The following is a 25,417-nucleotide window of genomic DNA, read 5'->3' as shown; positions in this document are numbered from 1 at the left end:
TTGGCGTTAATAGTAACCGGAGAAACTAATCCCAGCGGGTCAAATATCCTAGCAATTGAAGATAGGACAGAGCGTCGAGTGACACGGATGTCAGTTGCGGTAGGAGGTACTTGGACCCTGAAGCAGTCGTCAGTCAAGCTCCAGTGGACTCCCAATGCTGTGTGTATTTCGGCGTTCTGCCATTTGCACTCCGGAATGGTGTCACCGGTAGGTAATTTGTCCATCAGAGTGGGCTCATTGGAGGCCCATTTCCGTAGATTGAATCCGCCCGCCTTACAGAGTTGGCATAGTTCGAGCTGTAGCTCAAGGGCTTCCTGTGTCGAGTCGGCACCGGTCACGACATCGTCCATATAAACGTCGCGTTGCAGGATGGCCGCTGCTCGAGGATAACGTGACTGCTCGTCTGCTGCGAGTTGGCGTAGCGTGCGGATGGCAAGATAGGGGGCGCAGGCTAGACCATAAGTGACTGTGTTGAGCTCGTAGTCCTTTATGGCACTGTCTTCGAGATCCCTCCATAGGATTTTTTGGTAGCCGCGATCGTCAGGATGGAGTAAGATCTGACGATACATTTTCTCTATGTCGGCAGTGAGACAGACACGGAAGAGACGCCAGCGGAGTAATAGTTGGTGGAGACTCGGCAGCAGGTTCGGCCCCACCATCAGCGCGTCGTTCAATGATTGCCCCGACGTCGTTACGTGCGACCCGTTGAATACCACTCGCAGCTTGGTGGTGGTGCTGCTCTCCTTCAGGACTCCGTGATGAGGTAGGTAGTAGGAGGGTTCTGAGATAGGATCACGCACTTGAGACATGTGAGTAAGTTGGTTATACTCACGCATGAAGTCCTGGTAGGCCTGAGCGAATGCTGGTTCCTTGATGAATTTGGTTTCCATCTTCTGTAACATACGTAGGGCTCCGTGACGTGACTCGCCGAGTTCCCACAGGTCGCGAAGTGGCAGTCGGACCATGTAGCGGCCCGAGGGCAACCGCTGGTGGGTCGACCGGAAGTGGTCTTCGCAGGCTTGCTCTTCAGTGGTATAAGTGTTTGATACCACGATTTCTTCTTGTTCCCAGAAACGACGCACCAGTGGGAGGAGTTCCTCGGCAGTGGTGCATGGAAGGGACGAGTACTCGCGGCTGTCAGCTAACTCACGCCCCGTTTCTGACGTCACTGGTCCGGACACAATCCAACCCAGTATGGTGTTCTGAGCTATGGGCTCTCCGGTACGACCCTTGACCATACCGTGAAGCAGTACGAGGGCAAGGGCATCGGCACCCAACAGCATTTCAATCGGCCCTTCGGATTCAAAACTGGGGTCAGCTAAAGTAAGCTCACCCAGATGAGACCACTTGGTTGTTCGGCCGTCTAGTCGTGGCTGATAAGAGGTTATCTTTGGCAAGACCAAGGCGGCTATCACGTGTCGCGTCGTAGAATTAAAGTGAGCGGTGAATTCCAGCTGTACTTTGCCACGGATTCGTTCAGGGGAATGGTTACCGACACCGACAAGACGTATGTTAGCTGGCCTCCGTGGAAGGCGCAGCTGCTGAGCCAGTGCCTCGGTGAGCAGTGACACTTCGCTACCTTGGTCAATGAGGGCACGCACGATTCTGGAGCCTCCGTCGGGTTGCAGCACTCTCAAGCGAGCCGTGGCCAGCAGCACGGCAGACAAGGAGTTCGCCGAGCAGCAAGAGGTATTAGTGGTAGCCTCTATGACTTCACTGGAGTTCGTGCTGTCTTCGTGTATGGTAGTGTGGTGCTTCCCGTTGCACAGCTGGCACCGTTTCTCCGAACCGCAGTCCTTCACTTGATGACGTCCGAGGCAATTATAGCACAATTTAGCCGTCAGTAACGCTTCACGACGTTCACGCACCGTCTTCGATTTATAAAGGTCACAGAAGAGTACGAAGTGATTGGCTCCACATAACCCGCACGAATCTTGGGAGCGGTTGGTCTTGGTGACCTGCAACACCTTGGCTGACCTCTGGCTCCCGGCAGCTTTAGTCGTGCGTCCTTCAGCTTGGCATTTGGCTTTGCCTCCCTCCAGCGCTCCGACGGTGGTGATGCGATTTTTAATAAACGCCTTGAGTTCAGCGAAAGTCGGCGGAGTAGCCTGGGCGCCGAGCTGGGTTTCCCATTCTCTTCGCGACTGCTGGTCCAGCTTCTCTACCAACAAGTAGACCAGCCAGTCTCCTGAGCAATCAAACGGACGTTCCACCGCAGCAAGGGCCTCCACGCAGTCGCAAAAGGTGAAATAAAAAGTCTTGAACTCCGTGGCCGACTCACGAGTGAGCGGCTGCAATCCAAATAATGTTTCCATTTGTGCTTGTACCAGCAGTCTTTCGTTCTCGTAGTGATCCTGTAACAGATCCCAAGCGCGGGCGAAGGTCGCAGCTCTCACAGGGAGATGTCTAAGGGCCAGGAGAGCGTCGCCCTTGATGCAACCCCGAAGGTAGTGTAGACGTTCTACGTCCGAAAGACTTCCGTCGCGGATAACGAGGGATCGGAAGAGATCCCGAAACCCTGGCCAAGATCCGTAACTCCCATCAAACTCTGGTAGAGGCAGTCGAGGTAAGGAGGCTTTGGAATGTACGGCCGCGGACGAACCGTTGCTAGACATTCCCGACTCGTTATGATCCGCGGCAAATGACTGTTGCCTGTCGACGAACAGGGCTTCCTGGACAAGAAACAGCTCCTCAGTCACATCGTAGCGGTCTTCTCGAAAGTAAGGTGCCTCTCTTTTCTCTGGTGCAGGCAGTGCAAGTAGTTGATCATGTTGCTGGTCAAATTTCTCCCAGTTTCTCCGTAGCATCCCCAAACGCGATTCAACGGCTCCCGGAGTGATTCTAGCCGCGCCTAGCTTCTTTAAGTTTTCGTAGGCACGCGCGATTTTGCCCGAAAGCTCGTTTTGACTCTCGATTATTTGCTCCATTGTTCTTAGGATTTGAAAGGCTAGCGAGATTCGGCCGTTAAGGTCACGCTGACTCTTTGTATTATGTCGCACTGTTTTGCAGGTTGGAGGTCACGCGCGACGGTTGGGCCGCACTTCCGAACGTTCGCGAACTGTTTCACAGGCACCGTATCCGGCTCGAAGGACCAAAAATGTTAGAAAGCTTAGCAGAGGAGCGGCACTGCGAATATCCTAGTCTATTATTTTAGCACGAGAGTTTTATAAAAACGTTCACGAATATATTTATACAATTATGTACACGGTTTCAATAAACTACACACTATATACAATAAAATATAGCAATGGTTGAATTTAGATGGGTTGCAGCAAATAGGAGCTCAAGCAAGTAAGCAACACAGCTAGTTACAAGCAAAACGTATCTTAATTAAGCAAAGGTGCGAAAAGCAAAAAGAGTGCGTAGCGTATGAACTAAAGCAGAGCGACTAACGGAGCGCGATCCAGGAAACCGGCGTCGATTTCCTGGAAGGAATAGCCTTCCCCTTCCATCGATCGCGATTCGAGGGAAGGGGCAGTGATCGCTGCTCCACATGAGTCAGTGGGCCGAGCCACTGATCGCCTAATTACTATCGGTTCGGGGAGATGGCGCGAGCAGGCAGGATTTCTTGTACAGCGATTTATCGTCAAAGTTAGTCACACGTATCGCCACAGGTTGTCGCACGAATCGCATCCTCTCCGTGAACTGCGAAAAATGATTTTGATACGTCGAAGCTGCGGTGCGCTCTATTTATAGCCTCGCGCCGAAGCAAAACAGCTCATTATTCAAAATGCTTCTGATCCTGTCGGATAATTGTGATATTCGAGACCTAACCACTGAGCAGTTGAAATATATACCAAAGATTATTCTACTGCGAGAGTTTGGCAGACACATCGATCGGTTATGGGACAGACTCCCCGAGCATATAAAAGCCGATTCTGAGGTTCAGCAGTATCGTCGGTGCTTGGAACATTATAATCGCCCTTGGCAGCGAACGCATATCGACGGTCCAGCACCATTGATTAAAAACTGCAGCGAATGTCGCCGAAGAGAGTAAAGAAAGGTTGTGGTCTGTTAAATCGGGCGATAAACGCGTTACCTATCGAATTACATATTCCGAGATATCAGTTTTGTGGTCCAGGAACTCATCTGGCAAAACGATTGGCTAGAGGCGATCGAGGCATCAATCCGTTGGACGCAGCGTGTCGCGAACACGATATTGCATATTCGCGTAGCAACGACCTCGGTGAAAGGCACACGGCAGATATGGTTCTCGCTGACAAAGCGCGAAAACGCATCGTTGCGCGAGACTCGACTCTGGGTGAAAGAGGTGCTGCTACAGCTGTTTGGGCAGCTATGAAAGCTAAGACGAAAATTGGAATGGGGATGAAAACAAAACCCCGCAAAAGGACTGTAAGGAGAGCATCGCAAAAACGGATACTTCCGGTGGCAAAACGAGGTGGCATATTACCACTTCTCCCGCTGCTAGGTGTTCTCGGATCATTAGCCGGTGGAGCAGCGGGGATCGCCAAAGCGGTAAACGATAATAAGGCGGCGCAACATCAGCTGCAGGAAATGCAGCGTCATAATCGCACCATGGAAGGTCGCGGACTTTATCTCGCACCATACAAGCGCGGACAGGGAATATCGAAACAAAAAAAAAAAAAGAAAAGACAATAAAAATGCCCGAGGGCGTAACTACAGATGCGCAATTGGGGGAGTTGGCAAAACGTATGCGCATTCCATTTTTTAGAGGTGTTTTTATGCGCAATGCACTACCTGTTGGAGGAGTACGTCGAAACGAGAGCGGTATCGTGAATTTGGATAATGTCGAGGGACCGGGGACTCATTGGGTGGCTTATGCGAAGAGGGGGCGTCGAGCTGTATACTTCGACAGCTTTGGCAATCTTCGACCGCCTAAGGAATTGGTACAATATCTGGATAAAGATGTCGTGAAAATCGAATACAATCACGCGCCTTATCAGGAGTACAATCAGAGCAATTGTGGTCAACTATGTCTACGCTTTCTACAAACGATTGCCCGCAAATTTAAGGATTGACTTCTCACCACTTTGATTCAGTACGAGTCCAGTCGTACAGCTTGGAATATGTCGTTAACATTCACTCTAACCGGCAAGAGTAGCACCCTCGCGGTGAGCTACTTTCCACCCATAGATTTGAGCGACGATGATTACGAGCTTGGCCTAACAACCCTTGAAACTTACCATACAATACCCAACATCGACTCGAGCAACGATAAATTCTACTTCACCACAAACTATGAGACCAACAGCAGCGTCTACACCATCCATGAATACATTACGATTCCCCACGGTTCATACGAATTAGACGCCATTGCCAAGTAGTTGAAACAATGATTACTCGAGCGGTATCCTCAAAAACTCGATGGCACCGATGCCAAAGATGGCAGCGACAACGATAAGTATCGTATAGTATTGCGCCCCAACAACAACACCATGAAAAGTGAGCTGTACTGCTCGTTCATTGTAGACTTTACGAAGCCCAATAACATTGGATCGTTACTGGGATTCTCGACGAATCGCGTATTAGAACCGGGACAGTGGCACGAATCGGACGATCCGATTAATATCATGAATGTGAACATTATTCGCGTAGAATGTAGCGTGACCGCTGGCGCGTACAGCAATGGGAAGCGCGTACATACGATACATGAATTTTCTCCCAGAGTACTGCCGGGATATAAGATATCGGAAACGCCCGCGCAGATCATTTACCTTCCAATCACCGCACAGGTCATTTCGGATCTAACGATACGCGTTGTGGATCAAGACGGACGGTTGCTTGATTTTCGAGGTGAAGAAATTACCATCAGACTGCACGTACGACGACGTCGATGATAATACATGTGGTGCGGTCGATGATAATACATGAGATGCTTGTTTTGAACGACTCCAGAAACACGTTTCTTCCAAACGAAATTGTTTGCAACAACAACAACAACAACAACAACAACAAGAACAACAACAACAACTGCAACAGCTCTGATTACGCTAAAAAGAAGAGGCTCAGTGCTGCGAACATTGCATTTTTGAAATCGCTGGGATTCATTGTACGCAATTAAGTTGAAAAATGACCGACATTCTAAGCATTGGCGCGAAGCCGACGTTTGATGATCGCATCGTCAAGCTTGAGACTCACACATACAACCCTTACGTCAACACGACGTTTGGATACAGCGACGAGATAAGAATACCTATACAGCAACAGGATTTATACACATTACCGTGTGAAAGTTTCCTCTACCTGGAGGGGAAATTGACGATAAATAAGCCGAATGATGTATCAACGGTGATGTTGGGAAATAATTGCATGGCATTCATATTTGATGAGATTCGATACGAACTGAATGGTGTGGAGATTGATCGTAACAGAAACGTTGGAATAACTAGCACGCTTAAAAACTATGTATCGATGACATCTGATGAAGACAAAAATATGGAGAATGCGGGATGGGGCTTGAAACGGCACGATGAGCTAATAGTGAAAAATCATTTCAATTTTTGCATCCCGCTCAAATATTTGTTGGGATTTTGCGAGGACTACAAACGCATGGTTATTAATGCACGTCACGAATTGATTTTAATACGATCGCGCAACGATAACAATTCTCTAATAGGATCGCCGACGTTGGAACCAGAAATTGAAATACTTAAAATGCAATGGCGGATGCCTCACGTGACGCTGAACGACGTTAATAAGCTGTCGTTGCTACATGCTTTGGAAAGTGGACAAAACCTGAGCATTAGTTTTCGCTCGTGGGATCTGTACGAGTATCCTCTCTTACAGAGCACGACCAAGTATTCGTGTGCCGTGAAGGCAGCTGCACAGTTGGAGAAGCCGCGATACATTATCTTTGCTCTACAGACTGCTCGAAAGAATGTGATGACTGAAGATGTTACTCGATTTGACCACTGCAAATTGACCAATGTAAAACTTTTTCTCAACTCGGAATTTTACCCGTACGATGACATGAACTTGGACTTTGACAAGAATAGGCACGCCATCTTATTTAACATGTATACGCATTTTCGTAAATCGTATTACGGACATAGTTGCAACGAGGCATTATTCACCGTGGCCCAATTTTTGCAATTTGGCCCCCTCGTGGTGATTGATTGCTCGCGACAAAATGAGTCGATCAAGAATAGCACCGTGGACGTGCGCATAGAATTTGATTGTAAAGAAAACGTACCTGCAAATACTACGACCTACTGTCTGATTCTGCACGATCGGGTAGTTGAATACAATCCGCTGACAAATGTGGTGCGCAAAATCAATTAAATTACTGCGCTACTTGCCCGCCCTCTCCTGTACCAAATTCGTACAAAATTTCATCGTGAAAATCGAGATGCTTTACGAGAAAGACCGCATTCTCCTGTCCATCTTGGAAGCGAGCAGATCTCTGTACCGATAATGGCCGTACCAACATTCGTTGACCTGCAAGGGTTCATCGTCGATGGAAGATTTGTCACGAAGGAAATGGCTATCCTACGAAAGGGAACAATTCTCTCGCACTATATTTTTGGGAGTTCAATGCCGCAATATCTTCTTACTAAATCTGACAAATCAAACATCCGGTGGTTGGTGCCAAAACAGCACGGACTACGGTGGGGAGATGGAGACGTTCCGTATAGTATGGCTAAACAGCTAATTACGAAAGCTGTTGCCGGTGCGACCGATGAAGAAGATGACGCACCCCATATCGTATAGTTAAAGGGTTGCAGAAACGCGACTGGCTTACCGGTTTCCTCGACGAAAATACGAGAGCGGATGTGATCATTGAGACACTGGACATTGACTACGAGGATATCAAATCTGTAAATAAGCTAAATGTAGTTAATACTCTGCGATGTGGCAGACACGCAAAGCATTGTGTTTTGCAAAATGTATTTAAAATATTTAACTGGTGGTCTAGACGCCAGAGAGAAATGCGTAAATAAATATAATCAATTCTTTTAATGCATATAAAAATGTTTTTCGTCACCCTTCCACCCAACCTTCTGCATGCAATGTACACTAAATTAAGACAAGGATTGTAATTATAATGAAGAAGTGGTTCAATACACGTTCAAAGTGTTATGATAGACGTTCGATAGATGTTCAAAGTGGTACGATAGACTTTTAATACATGTTCAAAGTGGTTCGATAGATGTTCAATGTGGTACGATAGACATTCGATAGATGTTCCATACATGTTCACAGTGGTTCGATAGACGTTCGGAGTGGTACGGTAAATGTTCGATACATGTTCACAGCGGTCCGATAGACGTTCGATAGACGTTCGGAGTGGTACGGTAGACGTTCGATAGATGTTCAAAGTGGTACGATAGACGTTCAATACACGTTCAAAGTGTTTTGATAGACGTTCGATAGATGTTTGATAAATATTTGCAAAACTCAAATCCCTGCGGACATCACCCTTCTTTGATTCTCACGTACGACGTTTCCAAAAGTATCATATTACATTCGCATCGCAAAAATGACGTCATCTCGCGTAGCTGCTTTATCCTTGAGGGTGGGTTCAAATTAAACGTGATCGCGCGATACGCTGCGACGTGAAGATTGAAAAACACTTTGAAAAAATTTTAGCTTTAGAATAAATGTACTTGTGCCACAATGTAGTGCTGTCTCTTTCCCTTCCCGAATTTAGCTTTAAAATAACTGTGATTGTACCACTAAGTAATGCTCTCTCTTTCCCCATACCCCCGTTCCCCGAATACGTGGTGTGTAAAACGCCGATCTTTCCCGACATCATCCGACACCATCCGATACAATTTCTCATAAAAATAAATTATTATACGCTGAAGTTTGGCAACGGCACATGGTGTGTGTGTGTGTGTGTGTGCGTGCGTGCGTGCGTGCGTGCGTGCGTGCGTGTGTGTGTGTCACATATGTGACGCTTCGCTGGTTTCGGTATATGTACCATTCGGGAAAGACTAATGCCAGAAAGCCGGCGTTTGGGGGAGTTGGTTAGGCGGCTGACCAGTAACACGGAGGTCTTGGATTCGAGTCCCGTCGCCCCGAGTTTCTGTTTTTCGTTATATATTATGTGACGTCCCACTATTTTTCGCGCAGTCGTAATTAGAGTCTTCCCCACAAATTACTCCAAATCTTTGCCAAAATCCCTCGAATTCAAATCTTACCCCTTTTTCCCAACCACCGACCACCTTGACGATGTACCTTAGCGGTCCCCACCTCAAGATGATCTACTACGAAATCCCCTTCCCTCTACGCCCTACGAGGCACGATCTCCTCCCTCACCTTCAAAGTCTAAACAAGTCCCTCGTCCCAAAAACCCTCTTACATCGAGACTACGTCTCACGACCTCCCTACGACCCACCGAGTCAAAGCCACTCTTACCTCGTTCCAATCAAAACACGCAAACCACATTTAACTAGTTTGAGTCCCCCTTCTCGAGCGCCCCTCATAAAAACCCCGGAAATAATATTGCGAAGTCCTTTTCGAATGCCCTTCATAATAACCCCGGAAGTCCTATTGCGACGCATATTTCGTGCATGAGTCACGGTGCATACCGCGCACACCTCTCATACCTAAACACTGTATAAATACAAGGGCCCCAGAGGCCGTAGCCCTCTTCTACGGAAATCTCTTCTACGGAAACCTCTTCTACGGAAACCTCTTCTACGGAAATCTCTTCTACGGAAACATTCCTAAGAAAGTAACATTTTGCTAAACGTGCATTAAACTCAGTGCGACTACGCTCGACGGGAAATTCACCTTCGACATCCATTGTAAGCGACTATAATTACTTATTTTATTATTGAATATCACCACCATTTATATTGTAACTATTGCTCTCCGCTTTCATATTTTTCTTTATTGCTTATGCTTATCGCATTCTTGTATCATTGTTTATTACTAAATACTTTTGTATTTCATATCTTTATCAATTTGTAGTACTCACACATTTCATGCCCATACATACTGCTATTGCTTACTGTTTATATAAATGTTTTGTGCTAATGCTTAACGTCCCACGCATTATTATAATTTTACCGCTATCACATTAACAGTGCATGGCATATACTCGTGCTTTAAACTGAATAAACGTTCTTATTCTAAATAACGCTTCGAATTATTGTAGTGATCCTTCGGTTACGGAATTACCGAATCATAACAAGCTACTGCAACAGCTGATCTCGGTTCGCGAACTCCGGGATTTCTTACAGTGTTTTTGTCACGTCCCGCGACGTGGAGTCTACTATTAATTAACTCTTTAAATCATATATATTTACTATTTCGTACTTTGGTATATTATAACCACCTCACATAAATTATCAACATAATATGTAGCCGATAAGGCACTATAATTGAAACTCGCGGTAAGAAGAGCTCGAGTCGTGAATCTACGGACGGCAACAGCAAGCAGGAAAACAGCTAACATGAGAGGTGGCAACCAGCCATCTACACGCACACCAGAAAGGCCCAACCAACACCAGTTGACGTTCAGCGTGGGACAGAGGCCCCATCCGCCAGTGGAGTAAACACCTTCACGGAGCTGCGCTCCTGATCATCGCTAGCCACTTGCCCTCCCATTATTTCCCGTAAATCAAGCTCCAATACGGATTCGATGTATATTAACTTCAATCCCTAGTACGTAAGCTGTGCGGAACCAATCGTACAGAGTACGTCGAGACCCAAAAGCGTAACAATCTAATATATGAATTAAAATAAGAATTTAACTATCGACGCTGCTGAAGGTTTCGTATAACGGCAGGAATCCGTCTTAAGTCACGGAGAAGACACCAAAATAGGTGCGCAATAGCTCAAATTCTGCAGTAAACAAAACTCTCGGATAGCCGCTGGAACAAATTCTTCAAGTGATTCCCACGGCAAATGATTGGGAGATTTCATCTCCCACCGTCCTAATTGTCATGTGACAAACCTGGAGAAGGAGTGAGCAATAGCCCTATAAAAAGGGACTGATCACCCGCGGAGCTGATTACCATATTATCGTATCACCGTTATTATCATTGTTTAATACGCGTTCAATAAAAAGGGACTTAAACTGTTGAAACCACGTTACAGAAAAATAAAGGTAAAATTTTATGTTAAACCAGTGAGTGAAGTGTTTCCACCCTCAACTCCCCAAATCCAAATCAAACGTTCGTCTTGTGGAATAGTGAAATCAAATACGAAAATGCATATTGACAGTTCATGGGTTGCGCTGATTGAAGGTATTACCTATGAGCAGAACGTTGCCCGCGGTTTTACCAGAGATTAAGCGTAACGCGTGATCGACGCGATAGATTTAAATATAAATGAAATTCTAAATAAATGTTGCGAATGAGGGAAGATCACGCTCGCCTCCGCCGATGGTACCACCAAAGAGCAGAACGTTGCCCGAGGTGGCGCCTGGTGTGAAAGGTGGAAAGTGATTATCGGTCAAATAACCTATGCAATCGTAAATTCCAAAAGACGAATGCCCCGAAATCACCGTGCGGGTCGCCGAGTGCAGCTACGGAAATTAAAGTGGTCATACAGCGACGCACCAGCTGGAGAATCAGGACTCTTAGGAATTGTCAAGGATCCGACGGTCAGCCGGGAAGACGTGCCCAATCAGATCGGGATTACCCTGGCACCCGGAGAAAGGGCAGCTCCACAACCCGGGACCGCACCCAAAAATTACGAAATTACACCGGCGCGTATAGTGTGGAGGCTGATCCCGATAGACCCGCCATCACCGCGAGAGCACTGAGGTAATTAAGAAAATGCAAAACCCAAGTATAATCTGCTATCGACCAGTTCTCAACTATCCCAGAGCGTCAATGTCCCTGGACTAGCTAAAAAGCGGGTAAAAAAAAATATAAACTCCCAAAAAAAAAACGCGGCTCCAAATAGGAAGTAGGGACGTAACAGTTTTCAAGGCTTACTTTCGTATAGGCCTTGTACGACCATACCGTTACCTCTATTATAAAAAAATATAACGGGAGGTTTCTTATATTAATGTAACGGTAAATCCAATTATCAGGACTTTAAATACCCATGCTTGTGTCTAACGGGTGTCACTCTGCTGCTTGATTACTGCTTTACCTTCTCTGGTTCCTTGTGCCGTGAAGCTGGTTTTCGTGCCGAGACTCCCAGTTTGCTAGTGCCGCGAAACTGGTTTTCGTGCTTAACTCCCATCGTTCCTAGTGCCGCGAAACTGGTTTTCGTCCCTAACTCCCATCGTTCCTAATGCCGTGAAACTTGTTTTCCTGCCTAACTCCTGCCTCACTTTGTGCCGCGAAACTGGTTTTCGTGCCAAATTCCTATCCTCCTTAGTGCCGCGAAGCTGGTTTTCGTGCCTAAACTACCCCAACTAGCCTTGTGTCGCGAAACTGGTTTTCATGGCAAGGCTTCCTCCCGATCTACCCCAACTATGTCATTCCCCTAAAAAGACCTTCACCAGGGACGTGACAATTAATATCTTAAAATTTATATTTCCCTCCTTACCGACTTCACCCACGGGTTCGCACTTCGGTATCGGTTCGATATCTATTCGGTGTCGATTGATTCGATATCAGTTCTCACGCTATACCCCCCGCCATCTCTATGACGTCATCCACCGCCTGCCGCCGCCGCCCGCCGGCAAGAAACAAATTTTGAAAATTTTCAAACTCAAATTTGAATTTCGTGGTCGGGGGGAATCCTTATCATGACCTTGAAACTCAAATTTGAATTAGAATCCCCATTGTTATACTACTCCTATGTATACTATTGAATTTTTACACAAGCTATTTGTATTCCTTATGTAAAAGTAGTCCGATTTGCATGATGTTTGATATGATTTTAATCGACGGAACGCCAGGAATCCATTGGCGTTGCTTTCGCACAGATCTGATGAGAAATGAGGAATTCGAAGATTTCTCACTTCTTAATAGGTACTTCAACCCCTTCGAGGATCGAAAGCCATAACTTCGGAGAGACACCACCACGGGGGGTTGACCTCGTCATGGTTGCCAGGCGGATCAGGCGTTTCGAGCCAATCACCCTGTATGTGTGCGTGCCGTACGTGCGAGTATCGCGTGCAACTGCGCACGCGGGTCCGCGCACGTATAGGCAGGTATGACTTGGTAGCGTCAGAATAAGGGAGACCGTTAATGTTAGTTCGGATGTGGCAAACTTCAGCTTGTTAGTGGTATTTATATATGATGTGGCAATCTTACCCCGTCATCATATGTCGCGGAGCGCCTCGACAACGTATCCGCTTGAAAGCAACGAGGTCTTTCAGGCGTTCGTGCCTCTTCGGCGCGATCACCGAACCACCTGATGGACGGCTTCTGTAAACGGAGGATTATGTATGTGATTAAACAAGGAGGGGTTGATTCGTAGTTCGGTTGGGACTATTAAAATAATTTAATATTCGAAAATTTGACAAGTACTACTAACAAAATACTAACTTTCTACAAAATACGTCTAATTTAATTTACGTCTAATGTAATTCAATCTTAGGGCCCCAGAATTGACAATTTTTAAACGATTTTATTCAGCTCCGATCCTCTGTTTGTATATTTGTATGTATGGTTCAAATCTGGCAACTGAAATTTAACTTCCAACTATCTAATTGTCTTGAAACTTTGCAGGCGTGCGAAGTTTGCATGACAATACAATATTTAAAAAAAAAAATTAACCCTGAGCGGGTGAAAAAATTACCCAGTTATCAATAAATATAACCCATAACCACAAATCCAAACGACTTGAATTGAGCCACTCAACTTCTTTACGAAAACGACAAAAAGCCGCTAGTCGCATCGCGATTACCCAAAATACAGAATTTATCGAGAAATGATCCGTCACGTATGTACGAATAGTAAAACTAAAACTTTAGTGACTACAACGTTTAAGCAAACTCTTAACCTGTATACAGCACTAAAAGATATTTGTAAAGAAGTCAGAGCTGTGAAATGTAAATCCACAAACACTAAAAACTAGAAAATAAAAAATATATAAAACCAATTTTTATGTCAAACAATTTTATTAAAAATGTAGTAAAAACTAAATTAAAATGCACTAAAAACTAAAAAATATTTTTTTTCTCGTACTTCAAATTTGATGGTGTTAATATCACTTTAAATAAAATCGTGGGGCACCATGTGCAACCAGAAGTTGCAAGTGGAACCTCATCAAATTGGTTGGCAAGTGGAACATCATCAACTACAGTTTATCAATTTTAAGTCACATTACAATCTGTATCCCACAATTAAAATATTTTGTTTCATTAATGCGAATGGAAAGTTCCTAATGTAATGAGTTATAACGGTGGGACGATGATCTTCCCCCCCATCACTCGCGCTTGGCGCGGCCCGCTGCTACCGAGCGCGGCCGCGAGATGGATGCGCGCCGAGCGACGCTCTCGCTCGTGAAGTTCGCGTGACGCTGCATATAAGCCAGCGCGGCGGGCCCGTCAGGGAGAATCTGCCACGAGCGTTCGGCGAACGGTTAGAGTTCTCCAAGCGATCTCTTGTACATAACAAGCTGCATCACTGCGTCTTTTTGGGTTCCCCTACCTCTACGGCCCCTGGAGGAACGCGAGTTCGCTGATCTCTAGACGCAAGTCGATATCGACCGTCAATCTTAGGGACAGGCTACGCCTGCCCCGGTAGACATCCTACAGTCTCCGTATCTCTCACGGGTTTTACCCACTGGGCGATCGGACTCAAGACTTTCCGGTCAGGGCCATTGGTGGAGACCACAGCCAGGGCACCAGAACGACCGCCTCGTCTTCCTTCATCACCCCCCAGCGACTCGCAACGATCTTCGCGCCGCGTCCGCGACGCGCCCGTAACAAACCGGCACCGGTGTGATAGATTAAGGCGTTAAGGTTAACATTAAGCCGTTATCCTCTTGTAAGCCAGCATAGACCTGGCCGGGCTTTGTTGTACACGCGACTCAATAAAAGCCCGTTCATCCAATTCACCCGCCTTGTTCACTCGGTCACTCTACCCCCCCCCCCTCCCGCCCGGTTGGTAGCCGTTACGGGATACGGTTACACTAACAACAAATTCATTTCGATTTTTGTTTCTGTATTAACAGGTGATTTATATCCTGTTGTAAAATATCGTGCCCAACGATTTTATTTGAAGTGATATTTACACCATCAAAATTGAAGTACAAGAAAAGAATTATTTTTTAGTTTTTAGTGCATTTTATTCAGTTTTTACTACATTTTTAATAACATCCTTTAAAATGAATTTTATATATATGTTTTTTATTTACAAATCTGCCATTCTACTCACCGATAATTGTGGATTGCTTAAATAAAAGCAGACTGCCTCCGGCTCCTGTTTTCTATTGGTTTTACAACATAAACAATTATTCCACCATATTTCAGCCTCGTCGCTGTGAGTCGAAATTTTTTTTTAACATGTTTGTTGGTCTGCCAGACCACTAATTGTAAGCATGGCTTGAAACGATTCTGAAAATAACTGTTTAAAACTGTTAAATAAAGGTTCTGATGAAAACGGTTATGGAGAACATTTATTATAAATAACTGTTATGAAGAACCAATATTTCTAATTATTATCTGTTTCGGTTACGGTTCCTATTTCCCTTCTCATATCGATTCCATAACCGTTATTGTTTCGGTTCTATATCGGTTCCGAAACGGTTCTAGAATCAATTCTTGCATCGACTTTTCCCTAATTAATATCATTAATTACACTGTCCAACAAAATTGAACTTTTTTTCTGTTCCGTAACATTCAATTGCCGTTTCTTATAGATTTTGTGCGCTGAAAACGCATCCGCAAACCGTTTGTCGCCATCACCCTCAGTTTTTGGGAAATTCTATTTTGAAAAAAAACTGCAAATTTTCGACTTTGAACATCTTTTATGCCGAAACGGTAATAGTTATTCGGTTATTCACGCGACCCACTGCCGCTCAGCGTAACACAATCGCTTAAGGGGTTAGGACAAAGTAAAATTTTAGAAAAATCGATTTTTTGTGCTTAAACAGTAGTTTGAAGCCTTAAAAATAGAATGAGAAAAGGTTTCAGCTTTAAATTCGGATTATTTCTCGAAGTATAGAGCCGTGAGCGTGTACTTGCGCGCGGACATCCGCCGAGCCGCGCGGAAACTCGCCGACCGCGACCCACGCCGAGCCGCGGATGATGATTCGTGGGGTTTACCTACTATAAAACTCTGCACCTTTGAAAATATTTTCACGCAGCGAAAACTGTAAATGCTAGTAGGTAGTTTTCTCTTGACTGTCAAGCAGAACGCATCAATTCTCTAAGGTGTACGAAAATCAAGTGCTATTACGGTTTTCACTTGAGAGTTTTTATACTCTATTAAACGTCATGGCTAAGTCTAACAGAATAAATAGAAAAGGCTCACGAATTTTAAGTGGACGTGTGGCCAAACCACGAAGAAGAATACGACCGCTAAATCCGCATGAAATCAAAGCGGCATCTACAACTTCTACAAGTGCTTCCGCGAAGAAATTAAAGAACAATGATATAGACAAGATACGCATAAGCGCAGCACATGGGTATCGCATAATTAATTTTTTGTCGATGTTTTCAACACTTCGTGACTTTATCAAATGCAAGGCATGTAATGGAGATATTACTTTCGCCGAATCGAGCATTAGATGGCTTGGATTTAAATTAGAAATCATGTGTAACAATTGTGAACCGCGGTACATTAATTCTTGTCCTCTTATCAAAAATGCGTACGAAATTAATCGACGTATTGTTATCGCAATGAGACTTCTTGGTGTCGGTTACGACGGTATCCGAAAATTTTGGGGATTTATGGACATTTCCAAAATATTTAGTAAAACGGTTTATAATAGCATTGTAAAAAATATTCATATTATCCGAAGCAGCTACAGAAGAAAAACGCTTATCCGCAGCAGCAGCAACACCATATACACTAAAACCAGCAGGATTAGTTGTTTCAGGAGACGGCACGTGGAGACAACGCGGTTTTTCGTCCTATTAAGGAGTTGTTACATTACTTGGATATTATAGTGGAAATGTGTTAGATCTCAACGTAAAATCTTTATACTGTAAAATGTGTGAATTTTGAAAATCCCAGAAAAATACACATGAATTCGAAGAGTGGTTCGAATCACATAAAAACGAGTGTTCCATAAACCACGAAGGAAGCTCCGGTAAGATGGAGGTAAATGGAGCAATAGAAATGTTTGCAAGATCTGAAACATTACATGGTATAAAATATTTGTCATATATTGGAGACAGTGATAGTCAGCCTTATAAAGGTATCATTGATTCAAAACCATGTGACCGTCTCCGGTTGGCGAGACGGTTACCGGTGGGACGGAGAAGGAGTTAGATCCCGACTCAGTCGGTAAGGCCAGGTTCGACGAATGATCAGAGGCGTGGTTCTAATAAATAAGAATTGTTTATTTTTGGTTATACAATTCCGAGTCGCGGGTTCTCGGTTCGGCTCGATCGCGGCGGCGTTAATTCACGCGGCGGCGGCGCTTGCGACGAGCTGGGGGACGGAGGATGTGGAGGTAGTGAACGTTCTGCCCTGACGGTCTATAAGGCGCGTCGTGCGGGAGTCGTACAATAGACTTCCGATGTGCAATAAGGCTCTGGCCTATTGGGCGCGGAGACACCTCATCGGCAGGGCAGGGCGCAAGATTGCTCTCGGCCTATTTCGGAAAGGAGGCTGGTAATCGGCACCGCGTGACTATGGTCGACACGTGCACACCTCACGGATACAAAAAGAGCGTCTTGAATGTACGGTCCGGCGGTGTTTACACACTACTATGTACTGTACAAGATCTCTCAACATTGCTCGCTGTGGCCTTTATATTGACAGACCGTACATCTTCGCTCGCGTGACGATTCGCGGTTTCGCGGCCGCCTAGCGGTCGCGGTCGGAACTCGGCATAACCGATCTGCGCCGTATGCTCGCACGGTGGGTGACGTGGCTTTGTCATAAATGTCCCACGCAGAGATTGAATTTTTTTATATTCGAACTCTCTGCCCGCAATGGAGAATATTGTTTTGCAGTACGTTATTAATTTTTCATAACAATCGTTTCTTAAATTGCGATTTTGATATTCCTTACTCCTCACTTTCCATAGTGTTTAGAATTAAGCTTTTGGGATTGCACCTGATTACCGAAGAACTACTCGCGGCAGAAAAGAGGGTCGAGAGCGATTGTCTTAGTCTATAAGTTTATTTTACACTATGTACACTGTCTTAAATTTAGATAAATACCTTAAGCAAGCAATAAAGAGTTATTATTTAACCGCAAGCCCGCACAGCAGTTTAAGATATAGCACTCTTACAGTTTTAACTACGGTGCGTTGAAGCAGATTTTAAGCAGAAAGCGATCAGCCGTTTAGCGTGTAAGTACGACAGAGCAAGCACAAAGACAAGCGAAAGTTACGTACGCGAAAGAATTTCCAAAGCGAGTGGTCGAGGAAAACGACGTCGGTTTCCGGGAATCGTGATCGAGTACCCCTTCCATGGATAGCCGCTCGATGGAAGGGAACGCCGATCGACGCTCCACGTGAGCAGGCAGGCCGTGTCCTGAATCCTCGCTGTTCGTGAATGATCCAGCTCGGGAGATGGCACAGCGTTGTCAATTTTCCGAACATTTCCCGCCCGCCTTCGTCGACTGATGAAAGAAGCGCCGATCGCTGGCTGCTAATTAGGCGGGAGAGTGGCGAGATCCGGTCGCGGAGACCGTGGCGCTGCGCGGCTCAGGTGGAGTTCGAGGCACAACTCAAGTGGCGTGTTGTGTAGTAGCTGGTAGTGTGGCGGAATCGTCCTGAACAAAAGGCAAATACACGAGTTTACATATTGGCCGTTGCAACTCAGTACGCGCAGTTTTGATGGTTACGACTCGCGTTAGACCATCGGGGCCGGGGTGTAATTGAGTGACCCGTGCTAGTGGCCACTTGGCAGGGGACAGGAGCTCCGACCGTAGCAGGCAGAGATCGCCGACGCGTGGTGGTGGATGTTGCTGCGTCCATTTGTTGCGGGCCAGCAGGTGCTGGATGTATTCCGAGGACCACCGCCGCCAGAAGTGCAGGCGCATCTGTTGAATCAGCTGCCACCGGGAGAGCCATGTAGCGGGCATACCGTCGACGGGAGGATCAGGGACCGACAGCAGGGCATCGCCGATGAGGAAGTGCCCAGGCGTCAGGGCGCTGACGTCATCCGGATCGTCACTTAGTGGTTGCAACGGGCGCGAGTTGAGGCACGCCTCAATCTGCGTCAGGAGCGTCGTCATCTCCTCGAACGTGAGTTTTTGTTCGCCTATGACGCGGTGGAGACGATGCTTAACGCTCTTGACTGCGGCTTCCCAGGTTCCGCCGTAGTGCGGAGCAGATGGAGGGTTGAACCGCCAATCGATCCCCTCGCGACTCAAGTGGGCCCTGACTCCGCTATCCTCCGTGAGTAACTGTGGAAGGAAGGAGCGCAGCTCTCGCTCGGCACCCACGAAGATGGTGCCTCTGTCGCTGAAAATGGCAGCACACAGTCCTCGGTGGGAAGTGAAGAGACGGAGAGCCGCAATAAAGGCCTCAGTGCTATAATCAGAAATTAATTCTAGATGTAGAGCGCGTGTGGTCAGACACTGGAAGACAGCAACGTAGCCCTTGTGAGTGCGTTGGCCTCGTCCACGTGATGCCAAGAGGATGAGGGGTCCAGCGTAGTCCAGGCCGACCTGGAGAAATGGTCGTCCGGGGTTGACTCGAGCCGCGGGTAGGTCGACCATAAGCTGCTGGCCTGGGGTTGATCGCCAGCGCACGCAAGCGACGCAGCGGTGTATGTGGGCCTTTACTCTTTGGCGTCCTTGGAGTATCCAGTACCGCTGGCGTAGTGTGGTTAGCGTCAGTTGCACCCCACCATGCAGTGTTTGGCGATGGGCCTCATCCACGATTAGCCTAGTGAACGGTCCTTCTTTTGGCAGGATGATAGGGTGTTTCTCGGGGACAGTCAACCGAGCGTGCTTCAGTCGGCCGCCTACTCTCAGCAATCCCTGATCGTCGAGGAAAACGGTGAGGCGCAGCAGCTTACTGCGGCTCGGTAGTGGTCGGCCTAGCTCCAGCTGTCGAACGTCTGCTGTGAACTCCTGGCGTTGTACCAGGGTTATCCAGCGTGAGCGGGCAGCGGCCAATTCGGCCGGGGTCAGCGGGTGAAAGTCGCTTCTTGGGCTTCTCCGGTATTGGCGCCATCGCAGACTCCAGGCCGTGAATCTGAGAAGAGATTGGATGGATAAAAACCGAGTCAGAATACTCTCACCAATCACTGGGTCACTCGAAGCTGCAACGTGAGTGACCACTCTAGCCTCGTGGTCCGTCAACGGTCTCTTCACCGATGATCCGCGATTCCAATCCGATAGAGAGCTTAGCCAGGAAGGTCCGGACCACCAGAGCGTGAAGTCCGGCAAGCGACTAGGTGGGAGGCCCCGAGAAGCACAATCGGCTGGATTCTCTAGTCCTGAAACGTGATGCCACTGGGCGTCGGGCAGCTCGTGCTGGATGGAGGCTACTCGATTGGCCACGTACGTCTTCCACCTCGATGAGTGTCCGCGGATCCAATCCAGGGCAATAGCGGAATCACTCCACAGGTGAGTAGCCACCGTTTCCAGTCCCATACACTCTCGTATCACGGACATCAGTCGGCTGAGTAACGCGGTCGCGCACAGTTCGAGCCGAGGGAGAGTGACCCTCTTCAGAGGAGCGATCTTGGTTTTAGCCGTCACCAGCTGGCATCGTACCTGACTCTGAGCATTCACGGTCCGCAGGTAGATGACAGCAGCATAGGCTCGTTCTGAAGCGTCAGCAAATCCATGAAGTTCCCGGACCTGGGTGGAGGCTCAGCCAACATGGGACAGCGATGGAGTTTAAGGTAGATAGCTCCCCCAGGAACTGGTTCCAGTCCTCGGCCTCGTGAGTTGGTAGAGATGTGTCCCAATCTATTTTTAACAACTATAGGGATTGCAGAAATATTTTTGCCGTGACGGTGACAGGTGCGACCAGTTCCAGCGAGTCGAAAATTCGGGCCAGCTTCGAGAGCACCAGCCGTCGAGTGACTTGCTGACCAACGGGGCCCGCCTGTACCCGGACCCGAAAGCTGTCATCCAGCACGCTCCAATGGACGCCCAGGGCGGTATGTGTCGCTTCCGTCTGCCACTTGACCTCGGGTATGGTGTCGCCAGTGGGTAACAGCTCCATCAAGGCAGGTTCGTTGGAGGCCCACTTACGCAAGTTGAACCCGCCCGCCTTGCAGAGTTGGCGCAGTTCTTCCTGTAACTCGAGGGCTTCCTGTACTGAGTCAGTCCCGGTGACGACGTCATCCATATAGACGTCGCGTCTGAGGATCACAGCGGCGCGAGGGAAGAGTAGCTGGTCATCCATGGCCAGCTGGTGCAGCGTGCGTATAGCTAAGAACGGGACACACGCGAGTCCGTAGGTGACCGTCTTCAGTTCATAGTCACCCAGCTCATTGTCGGTCTTCTCCCTCCACAGAATGCGCTGGTAGTGGCGGTCGTCCGGCTGCACGAGGATTTGACGGTACATTTTCTCCACGTCAGCCGTCAGGCAGACCTTGTGGATCCGCCAGCGCAAGAGGAGCTGCTGGAGGCTAGGGACTAGGTTGGGGACCACTAGCAGCAGGTCATTGAGGCTCTTTCCGTTGGTCGACGGGTAGGAGCCGTTGAAGACCACTCTCAGTTTGGTTGTGGTGCTGCTTACCTTCAGTACTCTATGATGAGGTAAATAGTAGGTTGAGCCTGTAATGTCGTGGCCAGAAACTTTAGACATGTGCGTGAGATCTCGGTACTCACGCATAAATTCCAAGTAGCTCCTGGCGAAAGTGGGATCCCGGCTGAAGCATGTCTCCATCCTTTGCAGCATGCGCTTGGCTGCGTGGCGGGATTCTCCGATGACAGCGTCGTCGCGGAACGGGAGACTGACCTGATAGCGTCCGGAGGGCAGACGCTTGTGAGTAGCTTGAAAATGGTCCTCACAGCGCTGCTCCTCCACTGAATAAGTTGGTGGCTCCGGCATTTCTTCCTGTTCCCAGAAGCTTTGTAGCAATCGCAGTAGCTCGTCGGTCGCCGTGCAGATGAGCGAGGTGGGCAGGACGTCACCCAACTTCTTGCGTTCTTCCACCGGGGGAGTAGGACCGGAGACGATCCACCCCAGCGAGGTCTTCTGCGCGATGGGTTCTCCCAGGCGACCCTTGCGCACCCCTTCCATGAGGACCATGGAATAGACGTCGGCGCCCAAGAGGACATCAATGGGGTCGTCTCCGGTGAAATCAGGATCCGCCAAGGGCAGGTCGTCCAGATGTGCCCACGTTCTTGACCGGGAACCTAAGCGTGGTTGGTAGGACGTGATCCGCGGTAGGACTAGCGCTGTCACGGTCTGACGTCCTGTAGGGATAGCCCCAGCCGTGAAGTCCAGACGAACCTGTCCATGGGCTCGTTCGGAGTGCCGCCCGCCGATGCCCACAATGCGGATGCTGGACGGTCTCCTGGGTAGCCGTAGGTGCTGGGCCAGGGCTTCGCTGACCAGTGACACCTCACTACCCTGATCGATGAGCGCTCGCAGTTCTTCCATAAAATATAAAATAAAAGAATATAAATATAAATATATATATATAAAAATATATAATAAAAAAGAATTGAATATAAAATATAAAATATAAATAGAAAATAGAAAATAAAAATGAATATAAAATAAAAAAGAATATAAATATAACATATAAAATAAAAAAAGAATATAAATATAAAATATAAATATAAAAATATAAAATAAAAAAGAATATAAATATAAAAAAATATAAATATAAAAATAGAAATAAAATTATTGGGGCGATGATGGCTGTGGCGGAGACGGCGACCGCGGTGGTGATGGCTGCGGCAGCGGCTGCCGTAACCGTCGCACGCCGTGCGACGGTGGCGATGGGGACCGCGGCCGTCTTAGTCCCCCTCGCCGCAGCCGGGCCGCCATCACGTGGCCCGCCGCATTCTCCTCCTCCTCGACCAGCGCCGGTGCCTCATCCTCCACCAGCCGCGCGTTCATCATAAAATATAAATTTTAGAACACACAAAACATCGATATAATATTGATACAAAACATATTAAATATCAAACGCAAAAAAAAAATGCAAAGTATTACATACTTGCAGCAGCGGTGAAGGCGGTGTAGGCGGCGACGGCGATGACTGCGGCGAGCCCCAGTCCGGTGACCACACGCGCGGCGACGGGGGTGACGGTGGTGGCGATGGCGGCGATGGCGGTCCCGGGGGTGACGAAGGTGGCGAGTTCTGGAACATAGAAACCCGCGATATAATATTTATACAAACGTCTGATTTTAATCTCACTCGGTATCAATGGTTAAACGCGATAAATGACAAAAAATTGTTAAGTACATACCCCAGGTTCACACTCGGGGGCAATCCTTAGTAGTCCCATTTTCGCAGAAATTAGTTAAATTATTAAATTGAACTGACGCCTTCACGATTTGATGGACAACTGGTGACTAGTCTCGATACATCTCCTGGCTCTCGCACGTCAAAACCCCCTCCTATGATGAAATCGAGAAATGCATAGCTTTGCAAAGTAGGATGCCTTTGTTCTTCGCCATCTTCATCACAGGCCACCTGCATTTTCGCTGATCATCCTTCTCCATGTACTTATCTTCTTCTTCACTGACCGTCCTCGGAGTGCACTTATCATGTTCTTCGAATTCTTCTCCCTTCTTCTTTGGGCACATCATTCGACTAGACCATACCACTCTGATCACGTATTGAACATGTATCGAACCACTTTGAACACCTATCACACCACTCTGAACATCTATCGAACATGTATTGAACATGTATCAAACGTGAATCGCACCACTTTGATCGCATATCAACCGTGTATCGAACTACTTTCAACACATAACGTACCACTTTGATCATCTATCGAACGGGTATCGAATATGTATCGAACCACTTTGAACGTGTATCGAACGTCTATTGAACCTCTTTCAACGTCTATCGTACCACTTTCAACGCCTAACGTACCACTCTGAATGTCTATCAAACGTCTATCGTACCACTTTCAACGTCTATCGTACCACTTTCAACGCCTAACGTACCACTTTGAACATTTATCAAACGTCTATCGTACCACTTTCAACGTCTATCGTACAACTTTCAACGTCTTTCATACCACTCTGAACATCTATCGAACGTCTATCAGACCACTTGAACATCTATCATACGTGTATGGTACCGCGTTGATCATGAATCGTACTACTTGTACATAATAATTACAACTATCGTCTTAATCAAGCGTACATGCAGAAGGTTGGAGGTTGAGGAGGGTGAAGAAAAAACAGTTATGCATTAAAAATTGATTATATTTTATTTGTGTATTTCCCTCTGGCGTTTAGACCACCAGTTGAATATTTTAAATACATTTTGCATGGCACAGTGCTTTGCGTGTCTGCCACATCGCAGAGTATTAACTACGTTTAGTTTATTTAGGGATTTGATATCCTCGTAGTCAATGTCTAGCGTCTCGATGATCACGTCCGCTCTCGTATTTTCATCGAGGAAATTCACGAGCCAATCGCGTTTCTGCAGCCCTTTAACGTATACAACATGGGGTGTGTCATCTTCCTCGTCGATCGCATCGGCTATAGCTTTCATAATTAGCTGTTTAGCCATACTGTACGGAACGTCTCCATCTTCCCAACGTAGTCCATGATGTTTTGCCACCAACCACGGGATGCTCGATTTGTCGGATTTTGTAAGAAGATATTGTGGCATCGAACTCCCAAAAATATAGTGCGAAAGAATTGTTCCCTTTCGTAGGATAGCCACTTCCTTCGCGACAAATCTTCCATCGACGATGAACCCTTGCAGGTCAACGAATGTTGGTACGACCATTATCGATACAATTTAGAGGTCCGTTCGCTTCCAAGACAGACTGGAGAATGCAGTCTTTCTCGTAAAGCATCTCGATTTTCACGATGAAATTTTGTACGAATTTGGTATAGGAGAGGGCGGGCAAGTAGCGCAGTAATTTAATTGATTTTGCGCACCACATTTGTCAACGGATTGTACTCAAAAACCCGATCGTGCAGAATCAGACAGTAGGCCGTAGTATTTGCAGATACGTTTTCTTTACAATCAAATTCTATGCGCACGTCCACGGTGCTATTCTTGATCGACCCATTTTGTCGCGAGCAATCAATCACGACGGGGCCAAATTGCAAAAATTGGGCCACGGTGAATAATGCCTCGTTGCAACTATGTCCGTAATACGATTTACGAAAATGCGTATACATGTTAAATAAGATGGCGTGCCTATTCTTGTCAAAGTCCAAGTTCATGTCATCGTACGGGTAAAATTCCGAGTTGAGAAAAAGTTTTACATTGGTCAATTTGCAGTGGTCAAATCGAGTAACATCTTCAGTCATCACACTCTTTCGAGCAGTTTGT

At 46.9% G+C, this 25,417-nt stretch overlaps 2 protein-coding genes and 1 long non-coding RNA gene across 4 annotated transcripts; 1 reads left to right on the top strand and 2 right to left on the bottom strand.

Moving 5' to 3' along the window:
- Positions 1-1,207: 1,207 nt before the first annotated feature.
- Positions 1,208-3,117, top strand: LOC143376829 (uncharacterized). 2 transcript variants are annotated; one of them, XR_013087174.1, is made up of 4 exons: positions 1,219-1,323; positions 1,384-2,244; positions 2,350-2,725; positions 3,010-3,117. It is a non-coding gene; the product is annotated as an uncharacterized LOC143376829 (long non-coding RNA). The 2 variants fall into 2 exon arrangements; XR_013087173.1 differs by lacking the exon at positions 3,010-3,117 and having other exon boundaries at positions 1,208-1,323; positions 1,455-2,244; positions 2,350-3,002.
- A 15,575-nt stretch (positions 3,118-18,692) lies between these two features.
- Positions 18,693-20,803, bottom strand: LOC143377073 (uncharacterized). The gene is made up of 4 exons (XM_076827991.1): positions 20,712-20,803; positions 20,223-20,598; positions 19,991-20,169; positions 18,693-19,431 (listed from the first exon to the last, which is right to left on the bottom strand). Exons 1-4 carry the CDS (start codon positions 20,801-20,803, stop codon positions 18,693-18,695), a joined length of 1,386 nt encoding a protein of 461 aa, XP_076684106.1.
- Positions 20,715-22,539, bottom strand: LOC143377072 (uncharacterized). The gene is made up of 2 exons (XM_076827989.1): positions 21,762-22,539; positions 20,715-21,677 (listed from the first exon to the last, which is right to left on the bottom strand). The coding sequence occupies exons 1-2, from the start codon at positions 22,537-22,539 to the stop codon at positions 20,905-20,907; spliced, it is 1,551 nt and encodes a 516-aa protein (XP_076684104.1). The 3' UTR covers positions 20,715-20,904.
- Positions 22,540-25,417: the final 2,878 nt, after the last annotated feature.

This window comes from Andrena cerasifolii, chromosome 15 (assembly GCF_050908995.1).
Source record: "Andrena cerasifolii isolate SP2316 chromosome 15, iyAndCera1_principal, whole genome shotgun sequence".
Classification (NCBI taxonomy): domain Eukaryota; kingdom Metazoa; phylum Arthropoda; class Insecta; order Hymenoptera; family Andrenidae; genus Andrena; species Andrena cerasifolii.
This window is presented reverse-complemented; position numbering and strand designations above follow the sequence as displayed.

Bases quoted from the DNA above. Each gene is read 5' to 3' on its own strand.
- LOC143377073 (XM_076827991.1), bottom strand. From the start codon at position 20,803: ATGTTGGCTGAGCCTCCACCCAGGTCCGGGAACTTCATGGATTTGCTG. The intron at 20,170-20,222 runs GTGATTGGTGAG...ATCTCTTCTCAG, and splicing joins TTGCAGCTTCGAGTGACCCA to ATTCACGGCCTGGAGTCTGC. The intron at 19,432-19,990 runs GTAAGCTGCTGC...TGCCATTTTCAG, and splicing joins CCGACCACTACCGAGCCGCA to CGACAGAGGCACCATCTTCG.
- LOC143377072 (XM_076827989.1), bottom strand. From the start codon at position 22,539: ATGGAAGAACTGCGAGCGCTCATCGATCAGGGTAGTGAGGTGTCACTG. The intron at 21,678-21,761 runs GTGAGTACCGAG...CTCATCATAGAG, and splicing joins GAGCTACTTGGAATTTATGC to TACTGAAGGTAAGCAGCACC.